Consider the following 23331-nt stretch of genomic DNA (forward strand, 5'->3'; position numbering starts at 1 on the left):
GGATCAGTAGTATAATTGTATATGACCAGGCAGTCCGCCTCACTGTATCTATGCCGAGGCCGGCGCCTAATATGTAGATTAGTCATCAGTCATGTCCTCAGATGTAACGAAGTCAATCTTTCAACAGCTCTCTCATGCTGCGGGCCGAATGACGACATGCCCTGGGCTCAAATGTGAGGCATGTTAGCGGCGGTTGCTCGTGCCCGCTGTCTTCTCGTGGTGCTGACTTGAAACACGCTTCGGGGAAAGCTAAGATACGAGCTTGTCTTCGCCTAGGAGGCTTTGCCCTTAGAGCTGCTGGGAAAGCCCGGAGTATTGCGCATTGACCAACTGCATTGGTCAGAAAAGAGTAGTGCAGTGCGATCTTACTTGCAGTGGTTGCCCTTGGTGCGAGCCCGGCAGCGCACGGGTCAGTCCAGATGTCCGAGCGGAGCTGTTTGTCCCACGACCACTCATGTTCTTTCCCGCTCGCGGAGAGGCAGTGAAGGCCGCGGCGCGCAGTCCAAGAAGGGTGTGGTGCAGTGTACTGCTTACGCTCAGACACTCGGAGCACCAGCGAGAACCTGATCGAGAGTTCTGGCCTCCATGATGTTGCCCGATTCGCCCGTTCTGGCGATCTTTCGTCATCTCTCAAACACGTCTCACGCGATCAGCGAACGGTGCGGACACCGGGCCACCGACCAGCTGGTGTCGAAGCATTCGCATGTTCGACGCTCGGCCCGGCGGCCTGCGTCAGGCCGCACTGCTGTGCTTGGCAGCTGCACTAGGGCGGAGATTGCGCCCAGCTGCTCAAGAGTTCGATTCGAGTTGTCGTCTTCTCAGTGTTCGTTCGATTCGACCCGCTGCTGGCGGCGGTTCTGAGAGCGAGTCCTTGTTGTGTCCATCTCCTGCTCTGTTGTCTACATCCCAACGTTGTCCGATATCCGCAAATCAGCAAGCCAGCAAGCCATCTCGTATCACCAGCAGTTCCGTCCGTCTCCCAATCGACCCACCGAACCAACCGAACCTACACAAACACTCAACCAGTATTCCTGAGCACCAGTAACAGCGTCAGCCGGCGCCTCGCCACCAGCATCACCTCGCTCGCAGCTGCCACCATGGTGCACGCCATCCCCCTCCCCCTCGGCTCGCTCTTCTCGCGCAACCGCTTCGACCCGCGGGACTACGAGCGCACGCCTCTGCTCGAGAAGCTCGAGAACAAGCTAGAAGACAAGCTCGAGCGCCTGCGGCCAGAGCAGCAGCGTCTGCGGCGGAAAGCCGTGGTAGCAAAGTTGTGGATCATCGAGCGTCTCCAGAGGGCAAAGAACTCGTCCCACGCCGCTCGCGAACGTATCCGCGAGGCCAGCGGAGGGTTCGCAGACCACCTCATGTCCGGCTCTCACACCCAGCCCGACAACACCGACTTCATGCCGACGCGTCCCGAGACGAGGCGCAAGGGCCACGGCAGAGACGACAGCGTGAGTCACACCCCCGTCATAAGATGGGAGCTAATGGACAGCTGGAGTGGAAGGAGACAGCCGCGAACGAGTGGTGTCTCGGCGCCGAGTTCACGGACACGTACGCGACGTTCCCGCGCCGGCGACTCCGCTCCAACCGCCTGGGGCGAGTGCGATCGCTCAGCGGGGCGAGCACGGGCAGCGCCGAATCAAACATCTGGCAGTATCGCCCGTACTCGCCCGAAGCGTGGTCGTTCCCGGAGCGGCCCGTGTTCAGTGACGAAAGCCGGGGTCGTGCGCTGTCCACGGGCGAGCGACGGTCCATTGGTGCCTCGGTGGGAGAGAGCAAGTGGTGCCCACACGACGCTCGCGGACGCAACTCGTTGCACGCCGAGGGCAGTGGCATCACAGCAGCCAGCCTCAGAGAGGCGCTGTACGGCGCCCCATGCGCCCGGACGCTGTCGATGTCGCCCACCTCGCCGCTTGAGCCGCTGGTCGAGCTGGCCGAACTTGCCGAGGTCGACCTCACGGACGCGAGTGACGCCAGCTCGGAGACCGAGATCCGCACGCCAGCATCGACGCCTCCGAACTCGGACGGGTATCTCTCCGATCCGGCACTGAGCCCCACCAGCCCTTCCAGCTCGACCCTGTCAGACCCATCCAACCCGTACGCCCTCTCGCCCAAGCAGCGCCGCGCACCTCCTCTTCCACCCCGCCCCTCACGCCTACAGCTCGCCGCCATCGACACAGCAGTGATGCCTACCTTGTCTACGCCCTCGGCGCCATCAACGCCGACAACTGCCGAGAACTTGACGCCGCCCCCGGCGCTGATTCCTCGGCCCTCGCTGGCGTCGCTCAACTCCGTGAACCTGAGCAGCTCGTTCCCGCTTTCAGACCGTGAGGAGTTTGACGATGTGCTGATTTGGTCAGACGGGGAAGGCGAGCACACCCGCTCGCGCCGGCGCTCGGGTGCGCAGAAGCGAGTCCGATTCGCTGCCGCACCGGGCGTGATGGAGCAGCACTGCAACGTGTACTCGACGAGCAGCAGCAGTGTAAACCTCGCCGCGCAGCGGAGCACGAGCAGCACGAGCGTCAACCTGCTGTCAGGAGTTAGGGCCAGTTAGTAATGCTTTGTATCGCATGTATCCTCCTGCCGACCGTATCGGGCCCGCAAGGCTCCCCGCGACTGCCACCCGCCTCCTTTGGTTCTATATTATACATGGTCCCTCTGTCCTTGCGTCGTTGCTCATTGCGGTCCCTGGCCACCGGGGACGAGCTGGAGTCAGCTTTCCACTGTGCATGCCAGCTTACCATGGCGATGTTGTTTCGATGCCTACCTTGTCTACGCCCTCGGCGCCATCAACGCCGACAACTGCCGAGAACTTGACGCCGCCCCCGGCGCTGATTCCTCGGCCCTCGCTGGCGTCGCTCAACTCCGTGAACCTGAGCAGCTCGTTCCCGCTTTCAGACCGTGAGGAGTTTGACGATGTGCTGATTTGGTCAGACGGGGAAGGCGAGCACACCCGCTCGCGCCGGCGCTCGGGTGCGCAAAAGCGAGTCCGATTCGCTGCCGCACCGGGCGTGATGGAGCAGCACTGCAACGTGTACTCGACGAGCAGCAGCAGTGTAAACCTCGCCGCGCAGCGGAGCACGAGCAGCACGAGCGTCAACCTGCTGTCAGGAGTTAGGGCCAGTTAGTAATGCTTTGTATCGCATGTATCCTCCTGCCGACCGTATCGGGCCCGCAAGGCTCCCCGCGACTGCCACCCGCCTCCTTTGGTTCTATATTATACATGGTCCCTCTGTCCTTGCGTCGTTGCTCATTGCGGTCCCTGGCCACCGGGGACGAGCTGGAGTCAGCTTTCCACTGTGCATGCCAGCTTACCATGGCGATGTTGTTTCCGTTCAGCAGCGTCTGGCCCAGCTTCGTCTTCGTGATGCCCTGCGGCGTCACCTCGCTGCTAGTCAGCTTACTCGCTCATTCCAAGAAGCTCAAGAACGCAATTATCCACTCACTACTCCGTCACGTCCTTCAGCACCATGTCTGCGGTTAGCTTGGTCATAGAAGCAGTGACAGTTGAAGCTACGCACTGACATAGTCGTCGAAGCCCATGAGGGTGCCGGTGAACTCGCGCTCGTTCTTCATGACGACCCAGATCGGCGAGCCAATGCACCGGTCAACGAGCTCGAGGGGGAGGATCGTGCTTGCCATTGTTGTCGTTGATGCTGTCGACTTCGTCACGATCGAGCTCTCATCATGTTGACGAGCAGGTCGAGAGCGCTGGTGGAGGTCAGTTGCCACATGGTGTATTTGTTTTCCACGATTTTGACTGAATTTCTCCCAATACCGATCGACAGTCGATCTTGCGCGGGGAAGGTATCGAAGTCCGCTACAACTTCGATAGTTGAAGCGGCCAGCGCGGCCAGTCTGATCACCACCGCGCACCTACGCACTACAACTTGCAATGCATTCCGGCTTACTATTCTGACGCTAGCAATGGAGTACGCCGCTGATGTGTCGTAATGTTACGGCCGAGAGCTGGCCGTGACGATTCAGTCATTCATGAATGCTGAATGAGCGGGCCAGCGCTAAGTGGGGGCAAGTTCAGCACCAAAGCTGGCGTACGCAACGTCACATGTGCCGCTATATGGGAATGATGATCGGTCGGATCATGAGAGACCGCATTCAGTGGTCGTGGTGAGCCGACTCGAGCCAGAGGCCACGAAGACGTCTGCTAGCTTGCGTCTGCCCCACGTCATGCGTCTTTTCGGAAGGCGTGCAGCCCGCGTCGTATGTTCATTCCAAGTAATGGTTAGCTCGCAGATCGCACAGAGCAGTGCAGTGGCGCTGTGGCTGCCGCGGACTGCAGATCTATCGGCGCGAGTCGGCGCGATGCGAGGCGCGAGGGCGCACGGCGCGTTGTGGCGCATGGCCGCCTGCCGCGCCTAGGTTAGACTGAAACGTTGCCCCACAAGCTCACAGCGACAGCGGTACATCAAGCTAAGAAACAGCAAAGCGGACCCGGCAGTGCCGACGATCGCGCACTCTAGCCAGCGCACTTAATGATACCCAGGCGTATAGCCCAGCCGCATTGTGCGTGCGGGGAGCAATGTGCGGAACAGAGATGAGCGTCGGTGGTGGGGAATCATGGGGAACCACTGCGGGGAGGCATGTGGTCCATGAGCGCTAAGCAAATCCAGCGGGCACGACTGACCTAGCGCAACACCAAGGCGGAGGGGTGCATGCGGGCAGCACACGTTAGATGCCGTTTGATCGGAGCCGGAATGCAGTGCGAGAGGCGTTTGGTCTCGGAGCCGCTAGGGAGATCGGTATACAGATCCAAAGAGCCGGAGCGAGCCGGTCGCTGGCCGTCCATGACGATGCACGAACTGGACATTACGGGAACGTTGGCGCCTGCTCGCTGCGTTGGCAACGTCTGCACATTTCCAGCACACCATCGCTCTGATCATCTGCAACCTCGGGGATGGTCAATCGCCTGTGGGGGTCAATTGCATGATGCAGCAGCCAATGCGCACGATACGAGGCTCGGTGTACGGTGCGGTGCCTGGGCTCCACCATCGTACGAAACGGATCGAAGGTGGTCGCTTGGGTCGCTTGGCAGATTGGCTTCGTGCCAGGCAAGGGGGGTGTTCCGCACCTCTGCGATCGCGGGTGGAGCATGTTCGCGGCTTATCGCGGGCCAACCAGAGGGCGTGCTGGGATACGGACAGATCGCCGGAGGGTCACGCTGCGTCAGGATGCGTCAGACCGCGCGATCGCACCAATCAGCATCACCCGGAAATCGGCCAGCGGCCGGCGAGGGACGGCTGAGCGGAAAAGCTCCGTGCCTGGCTACCCACTCCACATCAATCGAGGCGATCACGAGATCATCGCAGCGCAGCACCAGAGAGCTATATCGGTCCCACCGCAGCTGTATTCAGCACCAACCAGAGCTTATTGCAATCGTCCCCTGTCGCCCCCTATTGCCCCCACGCTGCTCCGGCCGGCAGACCGGCAGCGCAGTCGGCCCCACTCAACTTGCTCACGTTTCTGAAGTACAGACCCGGTGTCGAAGTGCGACACGCTCTCAGGTCTTGATCCAATCATGCTGACCGGCGGGCAAGAAGAAGCCTTATCGGCTCTCAGTTAGTAACCGTGTCAGCTGTCAGCCGCCCACTTCCTGGGTTTTTACCCCTGCACATGTACGAAGCTTGATGCGGATACCCTGGGGCCTCGGAGAACTCTTCTCGGGTCTCACGGGCGGCATGCGAACCATGCCTCAATCCCCTGGGCGACCCGGGTCCATACCATCTACAAGCTCGCCAACGTCGCTTAGTTGCTTGAATGCTGAATGCAGCAGTTGGAGCGAGTGACACTGCGCACTAGCGCGTCGACATCTTTGGGAATTCCGGTGTCTTACTTCGGTCTCCGGTCTTCTGCGACATGCACATGGGCCGCGACACGCTCGGACGAGTCGCGCAGATAAGAACGATTCATTAAGCGCCATTTGCTTGCGCATCCACGTTTCGTCCTTGCGCTAAACGCACATGACGCAAGGGCTATTCAGCATGAACCAGTCCTCAGAAGCAACGCCGCATACCAGCGCCAGCAGCGGCACTGCACGGCTCCCCAATGTCCTGCAGAGATGATCCAGAGATGTTCCATGCTGACCGGATGTCCCGGACGCTGGCCGGTCCCAACCGGAGTTGCGTGATCTGGAGCGACAACTGCCGCCGGTTACCGCACTCATCGGTCATGGGAACTTCCACGATTCGTCGCAGGCGATGATGGCACGACAGGGGTCTGCCTCTAACGTCCTACCCATAGCGAGCGAGCCGGAGCTTCAAACCCAATCACCCGTGGGTCGTCCGGACCTGGTGGTCCTGGGATTATGTGATGGGACGGGGGAGCGAGTAGCGGGCAGGGCAGCGTTGACCGACGATCGCACCGGACCTGGCGGACCGAGCTGTGCGGGATGGGTTGGATAGGATAGGCTTCATGGTGCTATTCAAAATGACAGCGCAGCGCACTGCTTCCAGCATACCCACTGTTCGGCACTGCACGGGACAGGGGCAGGACACGCTTGTGAGCGGATAACGAGCGGATACGGTTCGGTGCAATCATCATGACCTCTCGTGCATTGTGGCAGATGTTAAGTGCTGCGCCGGACCGCGGAGCTGAGATGAGCGGCTGTCAGTTGTGGGACAGCCGAGCTTAATGCGCCTATGACGTCGATTGGGCACGTTCGCCTGAGTGGTTAGTGACCACTCTCGAGCGATCGCGTCTCTACCTGTTAAGCTATTGTCATCTGCATAAAGGGAGGCCAGCTTCCAGGCACTTCCGAGCGCTGGCCTTGGGTGTTGTGCGCTGTATACGCTCTTACCTGACGCCACTTGGCCTCCCTTTTTGCAGTTGACAATAGCGCAGTGGTATCGGCTTGGCTGGCTTGGCCGCTCGGCAAGGTGCAGGCTGACACGAGGCCCGCCGCTACCCGATCGCTGAGATCGCTCGCCAGCATCGGTTCCACCGCCTGCAAACACACAGCTCTTATGCATACATGCATGCGGTGCGGAATTGGTGGGCAGAGAAGGGCAGCGATGGTCGCGATCTTACTCGGCTCAGAATGTTTGCCCTTCGCAAAACCCTCGCACAACACAAGCACAGGAAGGGTTGAGACCCAGGGTCTGGCGCGCGCCAGCGGATGCCAGGCTGTGTCCACTGTCCAGGAACTTGCGCTAATCGCCTAGCGTAATCGCAAAGTTTGCTCATGCGTCCAGGGTCTAACCACGTCGTGCCGTTTCGCCTGCATGCCAGCCAGAAGGACGTCCAGGATTGCAGATATCACTAACGGATAACTGTCCTGCCTGCATCCTGCACGCATCCTGGACCGCAAGTCGAATGCGTCTCATACTCACACAATTGCAGCGTCACACTGGAGAGGCAAGACTACGCGTTCACGCGATCCCCAGGGCCCAGGGCGTGATTTCCAGCCGTATTTCCAGACGATTCAGCCCTCTTGTAATTCATCAAATTAGAAACGGCACCGAAGATCTGCATGACTCATGCTGCACGCGCTGGGTGCGCTGCAGGTCTGTTCGGTTCCACTGCCTTGAAGGCTGGCGTGCGCGCCTCATGGCAAAACGTTGCACGGCGTGACCCGTTAACCACACATGCATGCATGTTAGTGTGAGTCTAGCAGGCACTTGTTCGGACGCGAGAAGAGTGACAGTGACTCCACGGCACGGGGCATGTCAGTGTCCCCCAATCTCGTCTCCTAGATCAGTGGCACTGCTGGATCTGCATTCAGTCGGCGTGGGTGGCCGAAGGGGCGGTGTGGGGTATACGGGGTGTGGTACGCACTTTGCGGTGATGCGGACTGCGGCGATGCGGCGACGCGGTGTACTGACGGCGAACTCGGACGACCAGACCGCGCACGCAGGTAGGCTGACACCCTGGGGAAAAGGGTTTGAATAAATGCTGCTAATCATTCGTCTACATTTAGCAGAAGTTTGCGCTTTCAAAATCTGATGGGGCTGATCGCTGCCATGCTACTCTGCACTCCATGCATGCTATCGTCCTTCGCTGACATGTGCTTTGACAGTCGAAACGTGACTAGCAAGTCAGGCTCATCGTAGCGCTGCTAGTAGGCTCCGTGCTTTCCGTCTCCGCATCTCCGTGGACAATTCTGCCAGAGCTCGTCGCTGATAGTTGGGGATGCAGCCAACGTCGTCATTGCGGGAGCGGCAGTCACCGCCTGTGCGCGTGTGATGCGCAGCCGCGGAAAGACCGGCCGGACGGCGCACCAGTCGCCGCTGTCTCAGACGCATTCATTCGGCGAGATCTCGGTGGCATGCCACACACCCTTGTGCCCTCGTCTCGGTTCGACCCCACTGCCGCCTCAGCCGCTGAGCGATCCCGCAGCGCCGCTGGCGCAGTCCAGGCTCCAGCAAAACTCACGCACGACGCCTCAGCGGGGAGCATTCATGTGTCGGCCCGTCAATGCACCGGTGTACCGGTACCGGTGCTGGAATCGCGGCGCTGCATCCAGCACACACGGCGTTCTCGGCGAAAATGCTGGTGACACGGGGCGGGCAACCTCATACGTACATCTGTTTATGTGCTCGTTACGCGCACAGCGGGGTAGCCCGTCAACGTCACACGCCGGTTCTAATAGTCCGTCCTGCCGTCGTCCCGTGCATTTGCGCTCGCAGATTCTCACTCACAAGAATAGACATCGCTTATGATTCAAAGGCCGGACTTGCGCCGCATCATGGTTAACCAGAACATATCACTTGCCAAAGGCGGACATTGATGGCCAGTACGTACAACGTTCCGTCGATGAAGTGCATTCCACCGATGATCTGCCGGTCTGCCGCGATATGCCGCGTAGACTCGCACACTCGGCGTGTTCGCCATATGGGTCATCCTCGTCGACGCTAGCGCTAGCCGGCGGGTTGTGATCTGACACAGTCGCGATTGATCCTGAACTAAATTCCAGTCCAGCAACTTGCGCAGGACGTCTGTGGCATGTATGTGTCAGAACCATGTGGCAGCCCAAATGCTCAAATGTGAGTATGTGAGTGACTTGGAGTCTGCGGGCGTCCGAAGTGATGGGCTCCTTGTAGCTGCGGGTGGTGCGGCTGGTCCACGAGACTGCAGATGAAACGTTCGCCTGTGAGGACAGTGGAGGGTTCATGGAGCACAGCTGTCCGCAGCAAGAGCATCAGTGGCTTGAGTGTACACAGCGCTGCGTTTAGCCCGGCTTTAAGCTGTGCGCGCAGAGCGTTTGATTGCATGATTGCCATGAAGGATACATCTGTCGGAGAGGAACGAACGTCAGAGATAGCTGTGCAAGGTTTTGGCGCGTAATGGGTTGTCACCTCGCTTCGATGCATCGGTCAGTCAGCTTTATGGTTCTGCTCCGGCAACGATGTATGAGACCAGCGTCGTACTCCCCAGGTCCGTCTGCCCGCCAGGCCCAAGGATGAAGGTCGCATCAGGTCCCAGGTCCCGTTTTCCTCCTTTTTTGACTTTTTTGGCCAGCGTTCCTTCGTTCCTGACCGGAGATCTTTGAACACAGAGACAGTGGGGTGGGAGTGATCACCAGATCATCAGTCTCAGCCGTCAGCCGCGCGACCCGCGGGTTTTGCGTTTTGTTTTTGGGTTGAGGATCGTCAGCCACGATAATCACCCAGACACACACTGCAACGCCCACGGATGCGTCACAAGTCATGTGCACTCTTCCGCCCAGGGGGTCGAGGCTGGGACACATTCGGAGCGGGTTTCCAAGTTTAAAGCTCTCATTTTATCATATCGAGCCGGGTCGATGAGTTAAAGTTATCCAAGATCCGAGTATGACATCCCCAGTGCGTAATATGCAAAAGAAACCTGTCTACGGTGCCGATCATTGGTGGAGGCGACGAAGAGTACCAGAACGAAGACAGTCAGGGTCCCCCGTATCAATAATCGCAAAGGGTCACGCTCCTCGTTCCTAGTCATCCCTGCAGGTGCTCGCCAGGACGTCGGTTTATGACCTGAGTTCGCAGTCCAGTCCATCTGCGTCTGCCCTCAAGCCCATGCCGAGCTGAACATGACCGTCGTCTCTCGTCGTCTCAGGTCTGAGTCGCAAAAGCGTCTCTTGAAAGATTCCTCGATACGCCTTAAGCCACCTCGGCACTCTCGCGTGCCCCTGTCATCAGCCCTGGGCACACTGACGAGCTGACAAAGCGAACCCGTATCCCAAGAAACCACCGCAGAATTCCGCTACGTCGAGCAATAGGCAACACTCGCTGAGGGCGTTTGGACCCTTCGCTGGATGCATTTTTTCCTGTTTATGGACAATAGGAAAACATGCATGCGCAACTAGAGGTGCAAGCGCCTCCTGAATCGCGTCTACCACCGTCAGCCAACACAGACTGGTTAAAAGGCGTGGCTGGCCGGGGGCCTGCGAGGGCTGGGACGTCGGGGGCAGGCGGAGCGATCGATGAGCACAACGAAGGAAGGTACGACATTGCTGACCTACGGAAAGAGTTGAACAGACGGCCAAGCTCTCATAGCGAGGTATAACGTTGAGAATGATGCATCAAGTGTCCGCGTTTCCGCGATTCCGTCTACCGTCGATCTGGCTTCGGCACAGACGGCAGGTATCAACGACAGATAATGTCTGGCTGACATGGTCTCGGCCTGAGCTCGGCTCACCTGGCCCTCCCTTGCTCGCTTGCTAGCCTCGCTCACCAGTACGAAGTTGCCCATAAAATGTAGGAGCACGAACCGGCACTCTATTCACAGCAACCCTCCGCCCAAAGGATCTCCCCGCTTCGAATCAAAACCCCGCTCTCATTGAGCAAGCTTCAAGGCCTAGCCCCGGCATAGCCAGCGGGCCAGGCAGTGAGTGTGAATGCGCGTCAGTGGCTCTGCAGTAGCCGGTACCGTCGTCAGCCGCAAAGAGTGGGTAGTAGCATCCCCAGCGCCCTCAGGTATGACCGGGCCTCGTGCAGGGAACTCCAAGGGCCTTGCCAGGCTCGCAGAGCAAGAGGAGTATCTGCGATGCGGTACCTGACCCACCCTTCCGAAGATGTCGTAGGTTGGTTGGTGTCCGGAGTGAATGACTGTCTAGGGACTGGGAGTCTCGTAGCGGAATGTGAGCCTCTGGTCCGCTTCCTGTCATTGGGCGAAAGGCTGGTGTCCGCCCAGTTTTCCTGCAGAACTGACACTCCTGAGTCAACCTGCTACCTGCTGTATGCACTCAGTCCTCGTGCTGACTTTCGCTGTCAACAAGACCCAGATGTTACTTCATTTACGCCAGCTACGCCATGCAATACGCTAGAGGAACAAACCCGCACCGTTAGGGCCCTGCCCCGGTGCCACAGTCTGCGACACCTGAGTTGCTCAAAAGGGTGTTCAGGAAATACTTCGATAGGTACCCCCAGAGCATCCTGTGTTCTGCAGGAATCAGCAGAAAAAGTTGAACATTGACTGGTCGGTCGACCCAGTTTGCGACACAACGTAGGGGGCGCACAATGAAGTGACTACGAGCCGCAGCCTTCCGCCCAGGACAGACAGGATATGCAGGTCAGACGGGCGTTCGCCAGCCCTCAGCCCACTCATCCGGTCAGCCCGTGTGCCCCATTCATACTCGAAGTGGCCAGTGAGCCAGCTGCAGCTCGCGGCAACACGCCCGCTTTCCGGTTCAGCTGATCTGTGGCCCTTCTCTCGTCGACACTTCATTGAACTGCGACTACCCTTGCTTCCAAGTTGACAAGTTGACACTTACTCTCGACGACCCACATCGATCTGCGACCTTGGTTTCGGCATTGTCACACCACCCAACTCCTGCTGATCGCGACCCTCACCTGTTACATACCTCACCACGCCGTAATCACCCCTCTCGACCCCGCAGTTCCGACTCAACCTTTCTTTGATTATCCGTCGAGATCATCCGCCGTCAACTCCTGGGTTTGTCTCCCTCCCTCACAACATCCGGGCACCTCGGCGTAGCGATAGACGCACGACCGAGCTTTCACCCGCAATCGAGCAAGCCGCCAACTCAATAGCTGAGCACCCTCCCTGCCCTTCTCCCAACCTCCCCTATCGTAGGGCGATCTCCGACCGGGAAAAAGTCTGCGTTATAGCAGCGCTATCCTCCTCCGCCCCTGTTAAGGTCTATCGAAGACTGGCAGCTCCCACAGCCACGCAGACGCAGAGTGCGAGGTACTTCCAGTTACACCCACGCCATCTGTGCCGGCCCCCGTGTCTCGTGGATTGACATACCATAATCAGGCTCGTCCCTCCATCGGCTTTCTCCATTTTGGCCCTGTTCCTCCCATCAATCATCTGATCAACCCCACATACCCCCAGTCTTACTCAACTCTTCCCCCACTCTCAACCCGGTCATCGTTCCTCTCGATTCCGCACGACGCTACGTTCCCTGTACCGCGAGGTTGCCCGATTTAGGTATCGACTGTGCCTGTACTTGCTCATCTTGCTTTTCGCCGTGCCATCTAGCTTTGCGGCCCCAGTAGCCACGAGTCGTGCACCTGACAAGGTTTGAGTCTCGGTTTCTCGGAACTTGCAGCACCTGGGTCACTACATTCCTGCGCATTCCTGCAAAGCATCCACGCACAGTGCTGTGACGTGACCCGCGCGCTAGTAGTCGTATAACGACTTGAAGGGGAAGTGAACGACAGACGCTCTCTGGCAATAAGCTACTGCACCGGCCCCGCACTCTGGCGGTACTAGCCGTTCAGTTAGTTTCCCGTCGTCTACCCTTGCTTCTTTTCGTCTTTGCCGTTCCACACATCTCGCAATCTACCGACTCATCTGATCATCTATCCCTCACACGCCTACACTCCGCTTCCCGCACGCCCGGGCAGATCATCACCGACTCTCGACACACACACGGGCGCACCAGCGACGCATCTGTCTTGTATCCCGACTTCCCATCGACTGTCACTCAGGCGCTCATTCAGCCCAGTCTGGTCCAGACCCATCCCAACCTCTCGACTCTGCCTGCATCTAACCGCTGTCCCGCGACCTGTCCAACGTCCCCACAGCCGAGCACTCTGAACCCTTTTGCATTCACTCGGCCCACAGTCTAGCTCCAACACCACGGCTAGCCAAGTTCGAGCCAAGTCGAGCCAAGGTCGAGCCAAAGTTCAGCCCGTTTCGCCAGTTTCAGCTCGTCACTTGCAACATCGAGACCGTCTGTAACCGGCTGTTCCGTCCGCCGATCGTCGGCCGTTTCTGCAAACCTCTTCATTCTCTTTACATTATCGCTGGCACCTCGGATCATTGTCATCCGTCGTCTAAGTGCCGTTCCGCCGCTTCCAACGACGCGAGAGGTTTTGCTCAAAGGCCGACAACCGTCTGCTATCGACCCCCTTGCACGTCGATCTTGGCGATCTCACCGCGCGTGCACCATCCTCAAGAGCTCAAGAGGACGCCAGTGAACCCAATCGGCGTGGAAACCGATCACCTGCGCAGCACTTTCCCTCGAGCAACATAGCATTCCGACCTTGGTGAACCTCAACATCTACTCTTTCTCCATCCTTCTTCCCTCCAACATCGATTTTTCGTCGACCTTCTGCTTTCGATCCGGAAACAATCTCGTTGCATCACGCGTGCAACTCTTAATCTCCCGGTAAGTACTTGTCTTGTTCACAGACGGTGGCTCGAGCGGCGCTTGGGCCGGATCCGGTGTCTACGGTTGTGTGTGGGCTGCGGAGGGGGCCAGAAAATGATCTGCGGGACATGGAGCACCATGGGCGGTGAAGGGGCACCCGGCTTGTTGCCTTACATGCAGAGTGCTTCACCCTGCTCCAACGATCTGTCCTATGCTCTGAATGTGCATTCCGCGCATTTGCGTATTGGGCATTTCGTGGTGCATGAATGGATCGGTCGGTGGGATGAATGGGGTGGCGACGAGGACGATCTCTGCGGATCCTTTTGAATGATCTCCGGATCTTCTTGAGTGGATCAGTAGATCGCCTGGAGAGACACCGACTTGAAATTTGAGGCGTCGTGCTCTGACCTCCTGGCCGTGCCGGACTCTGCATCGCATGTCATGTTCTGCCGTCCAAGTCCGATGGCCCACTATGTGGATCTGGGCTGGTGGCGGCGCATGGCATGCATGGCCCGAGGGCCGAGGCGGTCCTGGGCTCGGGACTGCAGACGCCGAGGTCGCGAGCGCGCAGGCGTAAGCGAGCCGCATTTTTCTATTATGCTCTCATCTGCGATCCTGGCTGCTCCTGGCCATCCTGGCCTTCTGGCTGGCACGACCCACTATGATGCGCCCATTGTGCTCTGCGCCGACCACTGGCCTCTAGCGGTCATTGCTTCTTATTGTCTGTCACATGTTGGGCGTGTTGGCATGCGATGGGAGCGATGCTCGCCAGAATCGCCTGCGGCGTTCGGCACAGCCGGCAGAGTTCGGTGTCGCTTCTGTGACGTCCGGAGCCCGGTGTCCCCCACCCTTGTGTGCATGTGAGCATGTGCAGCCCCGCAGTCCCAGTGTGGATCATTGTCCCAAGACCGAGTTTGAGGCTTGTGTCATTGGCCAGAGATTTCAGAGTTCTTCCGGGAGGTCTATCAAGCTCTGTGCTACGGGGATGGGTCTCGGTACTTCGGTGGCGCGCATGTGCATAGCAAAGCATGATGCCTCAAGCCTCATAGATCCGATCTCCACACGCTGTTCGCTGTCCGAGGTCGCCGAGTGGGCCGTCCCCGCCTCATTCCCCATGCCGCACCGCTCCCGCAGCATCCGCACTTGATGACTGGATCGCTCGAGTGGGACGTGCTGCGAGTGCTCTTCCCTTGCTGTGTATCGTGTGCTGTGACTGCGTGCTGACATGCGTTCTTCTTGCAAATCATTGCTTCCCCTACCCCTATCTCCCATCGCATCTGCTTCGCCTATCGCCTTGATCGCCGTCGATGTCCATCCGACCTGCCCGTCATTTCCGCACGGTGGCTCGTTTTAATTTGACGACCGACGATCGCTCGATCCCCGCTGACCCACCGGTGGCCCTTCACCTCGCTTGATCGACTTGCGTTTCCGCCCGGCCGGCTCCACATTGATCTGGCCCCACTCGGTGGTAAACTCTACGTGCGCCGGTGCGTTCCGTTCTGACTGACTGTGTGGCTCGTGACAATGGTGTGTGGTGAATGTGCGGACATGTGCATTCCGTGCGCTGGATCTGCGGCGACGTAACGGTCGACACAAACGACGATCGGTGCGGACTGTGGTGTCGCTGACCGTGTTTGCTCGGTGGTGCCGATTAAACGCCGTTGTGACTGCCATGATGGCATGATGGATGATGGTTGGCTGGGGTGTGACTGCTGTGCCCTGGTGCCCTGGTGCCGTCATCTGGGACCGAACGAATGCTTGTTGTGCTTGTGTGTGTGTGGTGTGCTGTAATCCTCTAATCCGGGAATCGTAATCCTCAAAAACAAATACTCGCATCGTGTCGAAATTCGCGCGTCCCCGGCCCCCCACGTCCTCTGATCGCCTGCCTGGGTCGTGTCCGCCCTCTGCTCGTCCGCCTCGCCCGACCACGACGGTGCACCCCCTCTGCTCTGGTGACCCTCACGCTCCCCCCTCCCTTTCCAACCCTGGACCCCCCTCACCCTGTACCTCGATCCTCCCCCTTCCCTGCCGTCTTCTGCCCCCTCTCACTTTGTCTCCTGATCGACACTCGGGCACTCGGTTCATCGGTTCTTACATCCATCCTCTTGCCACCTCAACATCCACAACCACTTCCTTTCTTTCCCCACCATCTACCATCCACCAACGAAACGCATCGACCATCGCATCCGTCACGCACTCGATCCAGCCTCACCACCAGCTCCGGCCACCGCGCCCGACACTCACCACCCACCGCCGACCATGCCCACCGTGGCTACCGTCGCAGCCAGGCAACAACTTCCTCACCCCAATGCACACCTCCACGACCCAGTCGACCCGGTAGACTCGCGTACCCCCCTCGCATCTCCCACCCACACCGCAGCATCCACCCCCCAACAGTCGCCCCGCCGATTCCAGTTCAGGCAGTCATCCATCCCCCCGCCGGGTGCACGTCCGCCCACTATGATCCGCAGGGCTTCCCGCTTTGACCCCATGGACACCTCTGCCTCTCCCACTAATGAAGATGAACAGTCCCACGGCGACCTGGGCTCGAGACATCCCCTCCGCAGAATACGAGAGGACGTTGCCCCGCACGAGAAGCAGCAACAGCAACCACCGTCTCGGCAGGACTCGGGCGAAAGTGTTAGTCTCCCGGGCATCAAGGCTCTCCTCAATGTCGCGGACCAACCTCCGCTCCTGTCCTCGCCGTTCGGCAACTCTCTGTTCTCATCTCCGACCGCTGCCTCTGCTTCATCCGCCGTTTCGCCCCTCGACTCGCCACGTTCGCGCACGTCTCGCTTCTCGTCTTTCGCCTCGTCTGAGCCTGGATGGTGGGCGCCCGACGACCGGGATCGCTCTGGTTCATTCTCAAGCGCATCGCAGCCGCGCGGATCATTCAGTCGGGGTCCGCTCAATGAGGAGCCCGACTTTAAGCGACGCCGGTCTGATCTTCCGCCCGCGCTCGAGGATGCTGATGAGGTGGCGCGCTTGAAGTGGCAGGCGCAGAGCAGGAATGCTTCGTTCCCCGTCTCGGGCTCCGGATCTGTGTCGGGCGGTCCTGGGTTTGGTCACGGACTGCGCACCATGCTCTATCCTCCCATCGCCTCTGGTTCTCGAGGATCGATCTCGGGCAACCTGCCTTCGCCTCTGTCGCCATCCATCGAGTCCCGTTTCGACAGCGACTACCACTCTTCGTCGATGCGCAACTCGCCCATGACTGGACCGCTGGCCCGCTCGTTTGCTGAGCTTTCTGCCAACGACAGCGGACCGTCCGACCGACGGCCGTCGACCTTGTCCCGGCGATCAAACGACTCGATTCCGCCCCTGCCTTCGAGCCGCCGAGAGTCCGTCGCTAGCCTAGTGGCTCCGGACGATCACCCTGGTCGCTCTTTGACACGACCCCCTTCGCCCGAACCCTCCAGCAAGCAAGGCGCCCCGCGCAGGTCGTCTCTTGCGGAGCTAATCATGGCGCAGAGCGGTGACGACGTCGCCATGCGCCGTTCCAAGGAGAATCAGTATCTCTCGACCCCGCCCGTTAAGAATGGTGACGCCGGGTCTCCCAAACTGTTCCACCTCGCACCTCGACGTGAATCCACCGAGTCTGCGCTCTCGATTCAGTCGGTACCCGCCTTTTCGGATCCGTTGTCTCCCAAGCGACTCGCTGCGCACAACAGTCGCCGAGGATCAGCAGCATCGACGCCCAAGCCAATGGTCGACATTCGACGGTCGTCTTTCGCCTCTACTGTCGGCGGAGCGGACGACGATGAACTCGACGTCAAGGGAGACCCGGGAATGCACGGCATGGAGGTCCTCGCTGAATCTGCACGACGCGTTGCGGACGCGGAGCGCAACAAGGCGGTCTCGAGCAACAATGCCAGCAGCAACGGCGACATGGAGTCGTCGCCGCCAAAGGCGAGCGGGTCAAGCACCGGACCCAAGTACACGTGCCAGTTTTGTCACAAGACGTTCTCCCGACCGTCGTCATTGAGGATCCACACGTACTCTCGTAAGTGCTCAGACTGTTTGTGTGCATCGAATTATGGCTAATGTTTCCCTTAGACACTGGTGAGCGACCCTACGTGTGCAAGGAACCGACTTGTCGACGACGGTTCTCTGTGCAGTCGAACCTGAAGCGGCACGCCAAGGTTCATCAAATCCAGGCGCAGCAGGCGCAGGCTTCGCAGATGGCGCATCAGGCGCATCAGCGAAGTGTGCCGCCACCACATCCGGGACATATGGGTGGACCGATGGGCCACCCGCCACCGCCCCCGGTGTACAATTACGCTGGGCGCCCGCCTCACCCTGGACCTCACATGGGCCACCCGCCGATGGGCGGTCCTCCCAACGGACCGGGCTATCATGGTCCACCGCCGCCGTTCATGAACCACCCCTACGACATGCCGCCTCACCGCGGGGGACCCGGCGGACCTGCTCATGGTCCACCTCCGCATGACGTAGGACCGATGCACTACCGACCTGGCCCACCGGGACCCCCTGGGCCAGGCGGACCAGCGCCTGGCGGCAACGCTAGCGCTGGCGGTCGACGACCGGATCGGAACGGGTTCGGACCCGGGCGTGGCGGTTCAGGGCCCGGAGGCGAATGGGTGACGGACGAGGAGGACGAGCTCGACGACGATGTGCACTGCAAGAGGGAGCCAGCTTAGTCTAGCGTTCCCGTGTGCGAGTTGTAATGTTCTGCATGGTCGCTTGTCCAGCCGCGAGCTGGCGAGCTACCTCCGTACAATTATCAGTACCTCATTAACCATTATGATATGCGATGCTAGTAGTGTCTCGAACGTGAGCGCGCCTGACATCTTGGGAGGACTGCGTCAGCAATGTCGCGGCTTGGCGCACTGAACCTCCCGGTTCGGCAGCCGGTGCATTCGGCGTGTGACATCACATCACGTGCATTAAGCGTGGCACGGAGATAAGCCCAAGAGTCCGCATTGAATCGGGCAAAAGCGGGACCTGATTCGAGGTCCAGGAGCAAAAAGATGGTACGACGATTTTTTTCTGACACGTCGATCCCTAAGGAGCCAAGGTCGAAAAAATGTGGCACGACCAAATCTGAATAGGGAAGGCGCCCGCCCGCGGTGCCCGGGTGACCCGGAGCTAGAGTGGTGATGGCACCATGGCTGGCTGCTGGGACGCGACGCGCCTGCAGCGGCTGCATGCTTGGGCTGCCGGGCCCCTCCGGCGAGCGTGCAATCGCACGATTCAGGGATGCACAAGAACCAACCAACGGGGTCTGGGTCGTATCATAATCGCAGGGCGAGGTTCTTGTTGTCGACTGTCAGTCTGCTTAAAGTTGGTACTGGACTACACACTCTACTTTGTCTCGTTGTTGCTCGATACCACCACCCCTCGACCCGACCGACCGAGTAGACAACCATGTCGATCGTCCAAGGCGCCATTGAGGCGGCGCTCGCGCTCCCGCTTGCCCAGAAGCTCGCGGCCGTCTTTATCGGATTGCCCGTGCTCGCCATTGTGATCAATGTGCTCTCCCAGCTGGTGAGTATGACTGGATGGGTCTCAACGCATCAGAGTAGCGTCATCATAGTTGGGAAACTCTTGTGACGTTGAAATGTACACAGGGGACCAGGCGTGTGTGCCGTGTCCAGCATTAGCGGCCGTCTGTCAGCCTCTGCAGATGCTCTGCTTGCGGCTCTACGCTCGCTCCTAGTGACACCCTCAGGATATGCTAACAACAGCTCCTGCCCAAGGACCCGACGCTCCCGCCCGTGGTCTTCCACGTTATCCCCTGGTTCGGTTCGGCCGCTGCCTACGGTATGGACCCGTACAAGTTCCTCTTCGACTGCCGTGAGAAGTACGGAGACGTGTTCACCTTTATCCTGCTCGGACGCCGCATGACTGTCGCTCTCGGACCCAAGGGCAACAACCTCTCGCTCGGCGGCAAGATCACTCACGTTTCGGCCGAGGAGGCGTACACCCACCTGACCACTCCCGTCTTCGGCAAGGGCGTCGTGTACGACTGCCCCAACGACATGCTCATGCAGCAGAAGAAGTTCGTGAGTAGCTTTGAGCGCTCGGCTGCGCGCCAAGCTCGGCTCTCCTGTGTCTCAGAGCAGAAGCCGAGTCTGCTGCTTCTGCAGATCAGCTTCGGGAAGCCCGATGCCTCGCTCGACGCCAGCCCGAACTTTCCGGCGAAACCCGACTAACGCCCAGATCAAGCACGGCCTGACCACCGAGGCGCTCTCGTCCTATGCCGAGCTCATGCGCGGCGAGACCCGCCAGTACTTCCGCGACCACGTCGTGACCGGAAAGCCCTTCGAGGTGCTCGAGATGATGCAGCAGCTCATCATTCTCACCGCCTCGCGCACGCTGCAGGGCAAGGAGGTCCGCGAGAACCTCGACATCCGCTTCGCCAAGCTCCTCGAGGACCTCGACAAGGGCTTCACCCCGGTCAACTTCCTGTTCCCCAACCTTCCCCTGCCCTCGTACAAGCGCCGCGACAAGGCCCAGAAGGAGATGAGCGATTTCTACATGTCCATCATTGAGAAGCGCCGCTCCGGTGAGCACGACCACGAGAACGACATGATCGCCGCCCTCCAGGGTTCCGTCTACAAGAACGGCGTCCCCCTTTCTGACCGTGACATCTCGCACATCATGGTAAGTCTTGCGTGCAGTAGAAGTTGTGCCCTCAAGTCTGGCAGTCTCAGTGCAGTCCGCTCGCAGCCAGCTGGCTTGACTGGCTGCTGGCTGGGTTGGCTGGCTGGCTGAGTGCGGTGGAGGTGGAGGTGGAGGTCACGTGATGTTGTGTGGCACCATGGTGGCACTCCAACCCAACACCACCCGATCATCTTCTTACGACTTCTGCTCGCTCTTTCTACTCGTTTCTTCGTGCTGACGTCAAAAAAAGATAGCGATTCTCATGGCAGGCTCCCATACGAGCAGTGCTACGTCCTCCTGGTTCCTTCTCCACCTTGCGTACGACCAAGAACTTCAGCAGGCTCTTTACGACGAACAGGTCCAACTCTTCGGAAACGCGGACGGCTCGTTCCGTGAGATGACACTGGAGGACACGAGGGAGCTCCCGCTCATGACGGCCTGTATCCGTGAGACGCTGCGCCTGGTGAGTTTCCGCGTTTACTTCGCTCGCCCGACAACTGACAGTTCTCAGCATGCCCCCATTCACTCCATCTATCGCAAGGTCATGCTGGACATCGCAGTGCCTCCCTCGCTCGCCGCTCCCTCTAAGGACGGCACGTATGTCATTCCCAAGGGCCATTTTATTGTTGCTGCTCCCGGCGTCTCCCAGATGGACCCTAGGATCTGGAAGGATGCCAAGACATGGCGCCCTCGCAGGTGGCTTGAAGAGGGTGGGGTGGCCAACGCTGCCAACGAGGAGTACACCTCGGGAGAGAGGGTCGACTACGGTTTCGGCGCCGTCTCAAAGGGCACCGAGTCGCCCTACCAGCCCTTCGGTGCTGGTCGTCATCGTTGTGTCGGCGAGCAGTTCGCGTACTTGCAACTCACCATGCTCGTGTCGGAGATTATTCGCACCTTCAAGGTTGAGCCCGGTGCCCCTCAGTTCCCCGAGACGAACTATCAGACCATGATTGTCCTGCCTCTTCACGGAATGATCAAGCTGGAGCCTCGCAAGTAGGCGCTCTTCAGTTGGGACGATGTGCTCGTCGCCCAGCTCGCCCTGCCTTACTCCCCAATACCCCCGTCCTCACACTAGAAAGCTCGTAGATACCATATTCATGTGAAGTTCTCCTTATAACGTTCTTAGGAGCCCGATTGCATCATGACGAGGTGCATATAGGAATAGTAGACACCAGCCAGGGTAGGCGACACGACTGTGATGTATTGGCTCGTCACCGCAGCACCAGTCCGCTTGTGATTGCGATGACGGACGGCGGGAGAATACTTGGCTGATTGGCACGCGATGAGCGGCAAGCCACACTTCACTATGTGCGGAAGATCTGATGTCCGCAGACCTGCGGATCCGTAGACGGTGTTGGCAAGGTGATTTTTTGAGGATTGACTACCTGACAAGCTTCCGATTGCGTCCCTCCACTCCCGGTGTTACGTCTCATTCGTTCGCTTGATATGCAGCGCTTGTTGTTGAGTTCTACACATCTGCTTCCTCTTCTCCACTTACTTTGTCCGATGCGACCTCATCTGCGTCAAATAGTATACACTTGCATAGCTTATAGTCTGACTGTCTCCTATTGAACACTACAGTACGTCGTTCAGACTGTTGCTTCACCTTGAACCGCCAGATTCCGGTACGCTTGCAATGGGGCTCCATCGGATTGCCGTACGCCTTTCGGAGCACCTCAGTCAAGTTGCCGCCGGCTTCTGTCGTGATAGCAGCCCTGGCGCGACCATGTTGCGCGTCCGACGGTCCACTTCGTCATGGGCTACATCCTTCTCCGTCTTGCGCTGGTCATCAGTCATGACCTCTTCAGCAACGCCAGCAGCTTCCGCCTGTCGGAGGAACATGGTGTTGGCGGAGCGCATCGTGCTGCGCATCTAGACGCGCGAGCGCTCATGCGTGCGGCGAACTAGCGTACGGCGCTACACGCTGCTAAGGTCTGTCGGGGCTGCACCGGCGGCAATGGCGGTGAAGGCGGGTGTCCAGGCTGGCTCGAAACTTGGCTCGGTAGCGGTGCTCGTGCAAGTGCAAGCGGACCACGGAGGCGTTGGCGGAGTGCCAGCGGCTGAGCGTGTTCCGATGGAGATCTGTGATAGCACGCGACGCTGCGTTCGCGAGCTCCCCCAGAGTCCTCAGGTCGTGCTCCATTTACGGCACGCAGTTGCGCATGCGCTGTTGACGCGGGCGGCGAGAGGGAGGAGAGGAAACCACTTCACGGGCTGGTGACAGGACCGACAGTGGAGCGAACAAACCATCACTTGCGACTCGCGGCAGAGCTGTGCGTCGCGATGAGGTGAGATGACACAGTCCACTCACTCATGGCCGATGTTCTGCACAATCAGCAACATGGTGACTATAACTGAGTGAAGGGCAAGAATCACTTCGATTGCGTGCTGGCGCCTCGGTCCGCGGTCGCCAAGAGGGCGGAATTCTCACTGTGCGCTCGCAATCGGAAGCGGAACGTCGGGAGAGCGGAACGCCTAGGAGAGGGCAGCAGCATATCCTGGGCTGGAACGAATAGCATCATGGTCTTGGAGCTGGTTCCTTGGCGAAGGGCGGCAAGATGAGTAGACACGGGCGAGTCGCCACCCTCGGCACTCGTGGAGCGGAGATTAGTCCCGCAACCCTCGTAGTCGTCCTTTGGACATGTCGCGGTGGCAAGGTACTGCATCCCATAGAGCATCTGTGAGTCCTCCTTTGAGATGGGCGGCTCTGCGGCTTGCATCCTAATATGCGCTCCGGCAACAGGCAAGGTGGCAGCAAGCAACGGCAGCGGCAGCTCAGGAGCCTTTATGGCGGCACAGAAGGCGCCGAATCAGAGTTGCGACAACCTCGAACGTGATCTGCTTGTGCGTGGCAACGTTGTCGTACGTCGCTGCGCGGACACGGATCGCCTCAACGAAACGTCCTGAGGCGGTGGCGAAGCATAGGAGGAGCGCCGTTGCAACGGTGTGTTGGGTTTGGACCTACCGAAGCGAGGACGTTGAAAAGCCGGATGACGACGTGCGGTGTCGAGTTGACACTGGGGTTTGGCGGCGACGTCAAGGGAGATCTTGAACCGAGGTGGGAGAGGAGCCGGCTACCAAGTTGGCTGTGATCGAGCTTGGTATGGGCTTGGCGATAAGAACATCGTCAAGTTCGCACAAATCGA

General features: G+C 59.2%; 4 protein-coding genes across 4 annotated transcripts; 3 read left to right on the forward strand and 1 right to left on the reverse strand.

The window, feature by feature from the left end:
- Positions 1–1097: 1097 nt before the first annotated feature.
- A1Q1_02096 (uncharacterized protein) lies at positions 1098–2560 on the forward strand (the record flags this gene model as incomplete). The annotated part of the gene is made up of 2 exons (XM_014328626.1): positions 1098–1457; positions 1511–2560. 2 exons carry the CDS (start codon positions 1098–1100, stop codon positions 2558–2560), a joined length of 1410 nt encoding a protein of 469 aa, XP_014184101.1.
- Positions 2561–15817: 13257 nt separating this feature from the next.
- A1Q1_02097 (uncharacterized protein) lies at positions 15818–18219 on the forward strand (the record flags this gene model as incomplete). Its single annotated transcript, XM_014328627.1, has 2 exons — positions 15818–17561; positions 17615–18219. 2 exons carry the CDS (start codon positions 15818–15820, stop codon positions 18217–18219), a joined length of 2349 nt encoding a protein of 782 aa, XP_014184102.1.
- A 727-nt stretch (positions 18220–18946) lies between these two features.
- A1Q1_02098 (lanosterol 14-alpha-demethylase) lies at positions 18947–21182 on the forward strand (the record flags this gene model as incomplete). The annotated part of the gene is made up of 5 exons (XM_014328628.1): positions 18947–19066; positions 19267–19584; positions 19640–20185; positions 20436–20648; positions 20697–21182. 5 exons carry the CDS (start codon positions 18947–18949, stop codon positions 21180–21182), a joined length of 1683 nt encoding a protein of 560 aa, XP_014184103.1.
- A 1375-nt stretch (positions 21183–22557) lies between these two features.
- Positions 22558–22905, reverse strand: A1Q1_02099 (uncharacterized protein; the record flags this gene model as incomplete). Its single annotated transcript, XM_014328629.1, has 1 exon — positions 22558–22905. The coding sequence occupies one exon, from the start codon at positions 22903–22905 to the stop codon at positions 22558–22560; it is 348 nt and encodes a 115-aa protein (XP_014184104.1).
- Between the last annotated feature and the right edge of the window lie 426 nt (positions 22906–23331).

This window comes from Trichosporon asahii (genome assembly GCF_000293215.1).
Source record: "Trichosporon asahii var. asahii CBS 2479 unplaced genomic scaffold scaffold00003, whole genome shotgun sequence".
Lineage (NCBI taxonomy): Eukaryota > Fungi > Basidiomycota > Tremellomycetes > Trichosporonales > Trichosporonaceae > Trichosporon > Trichosporon asahii.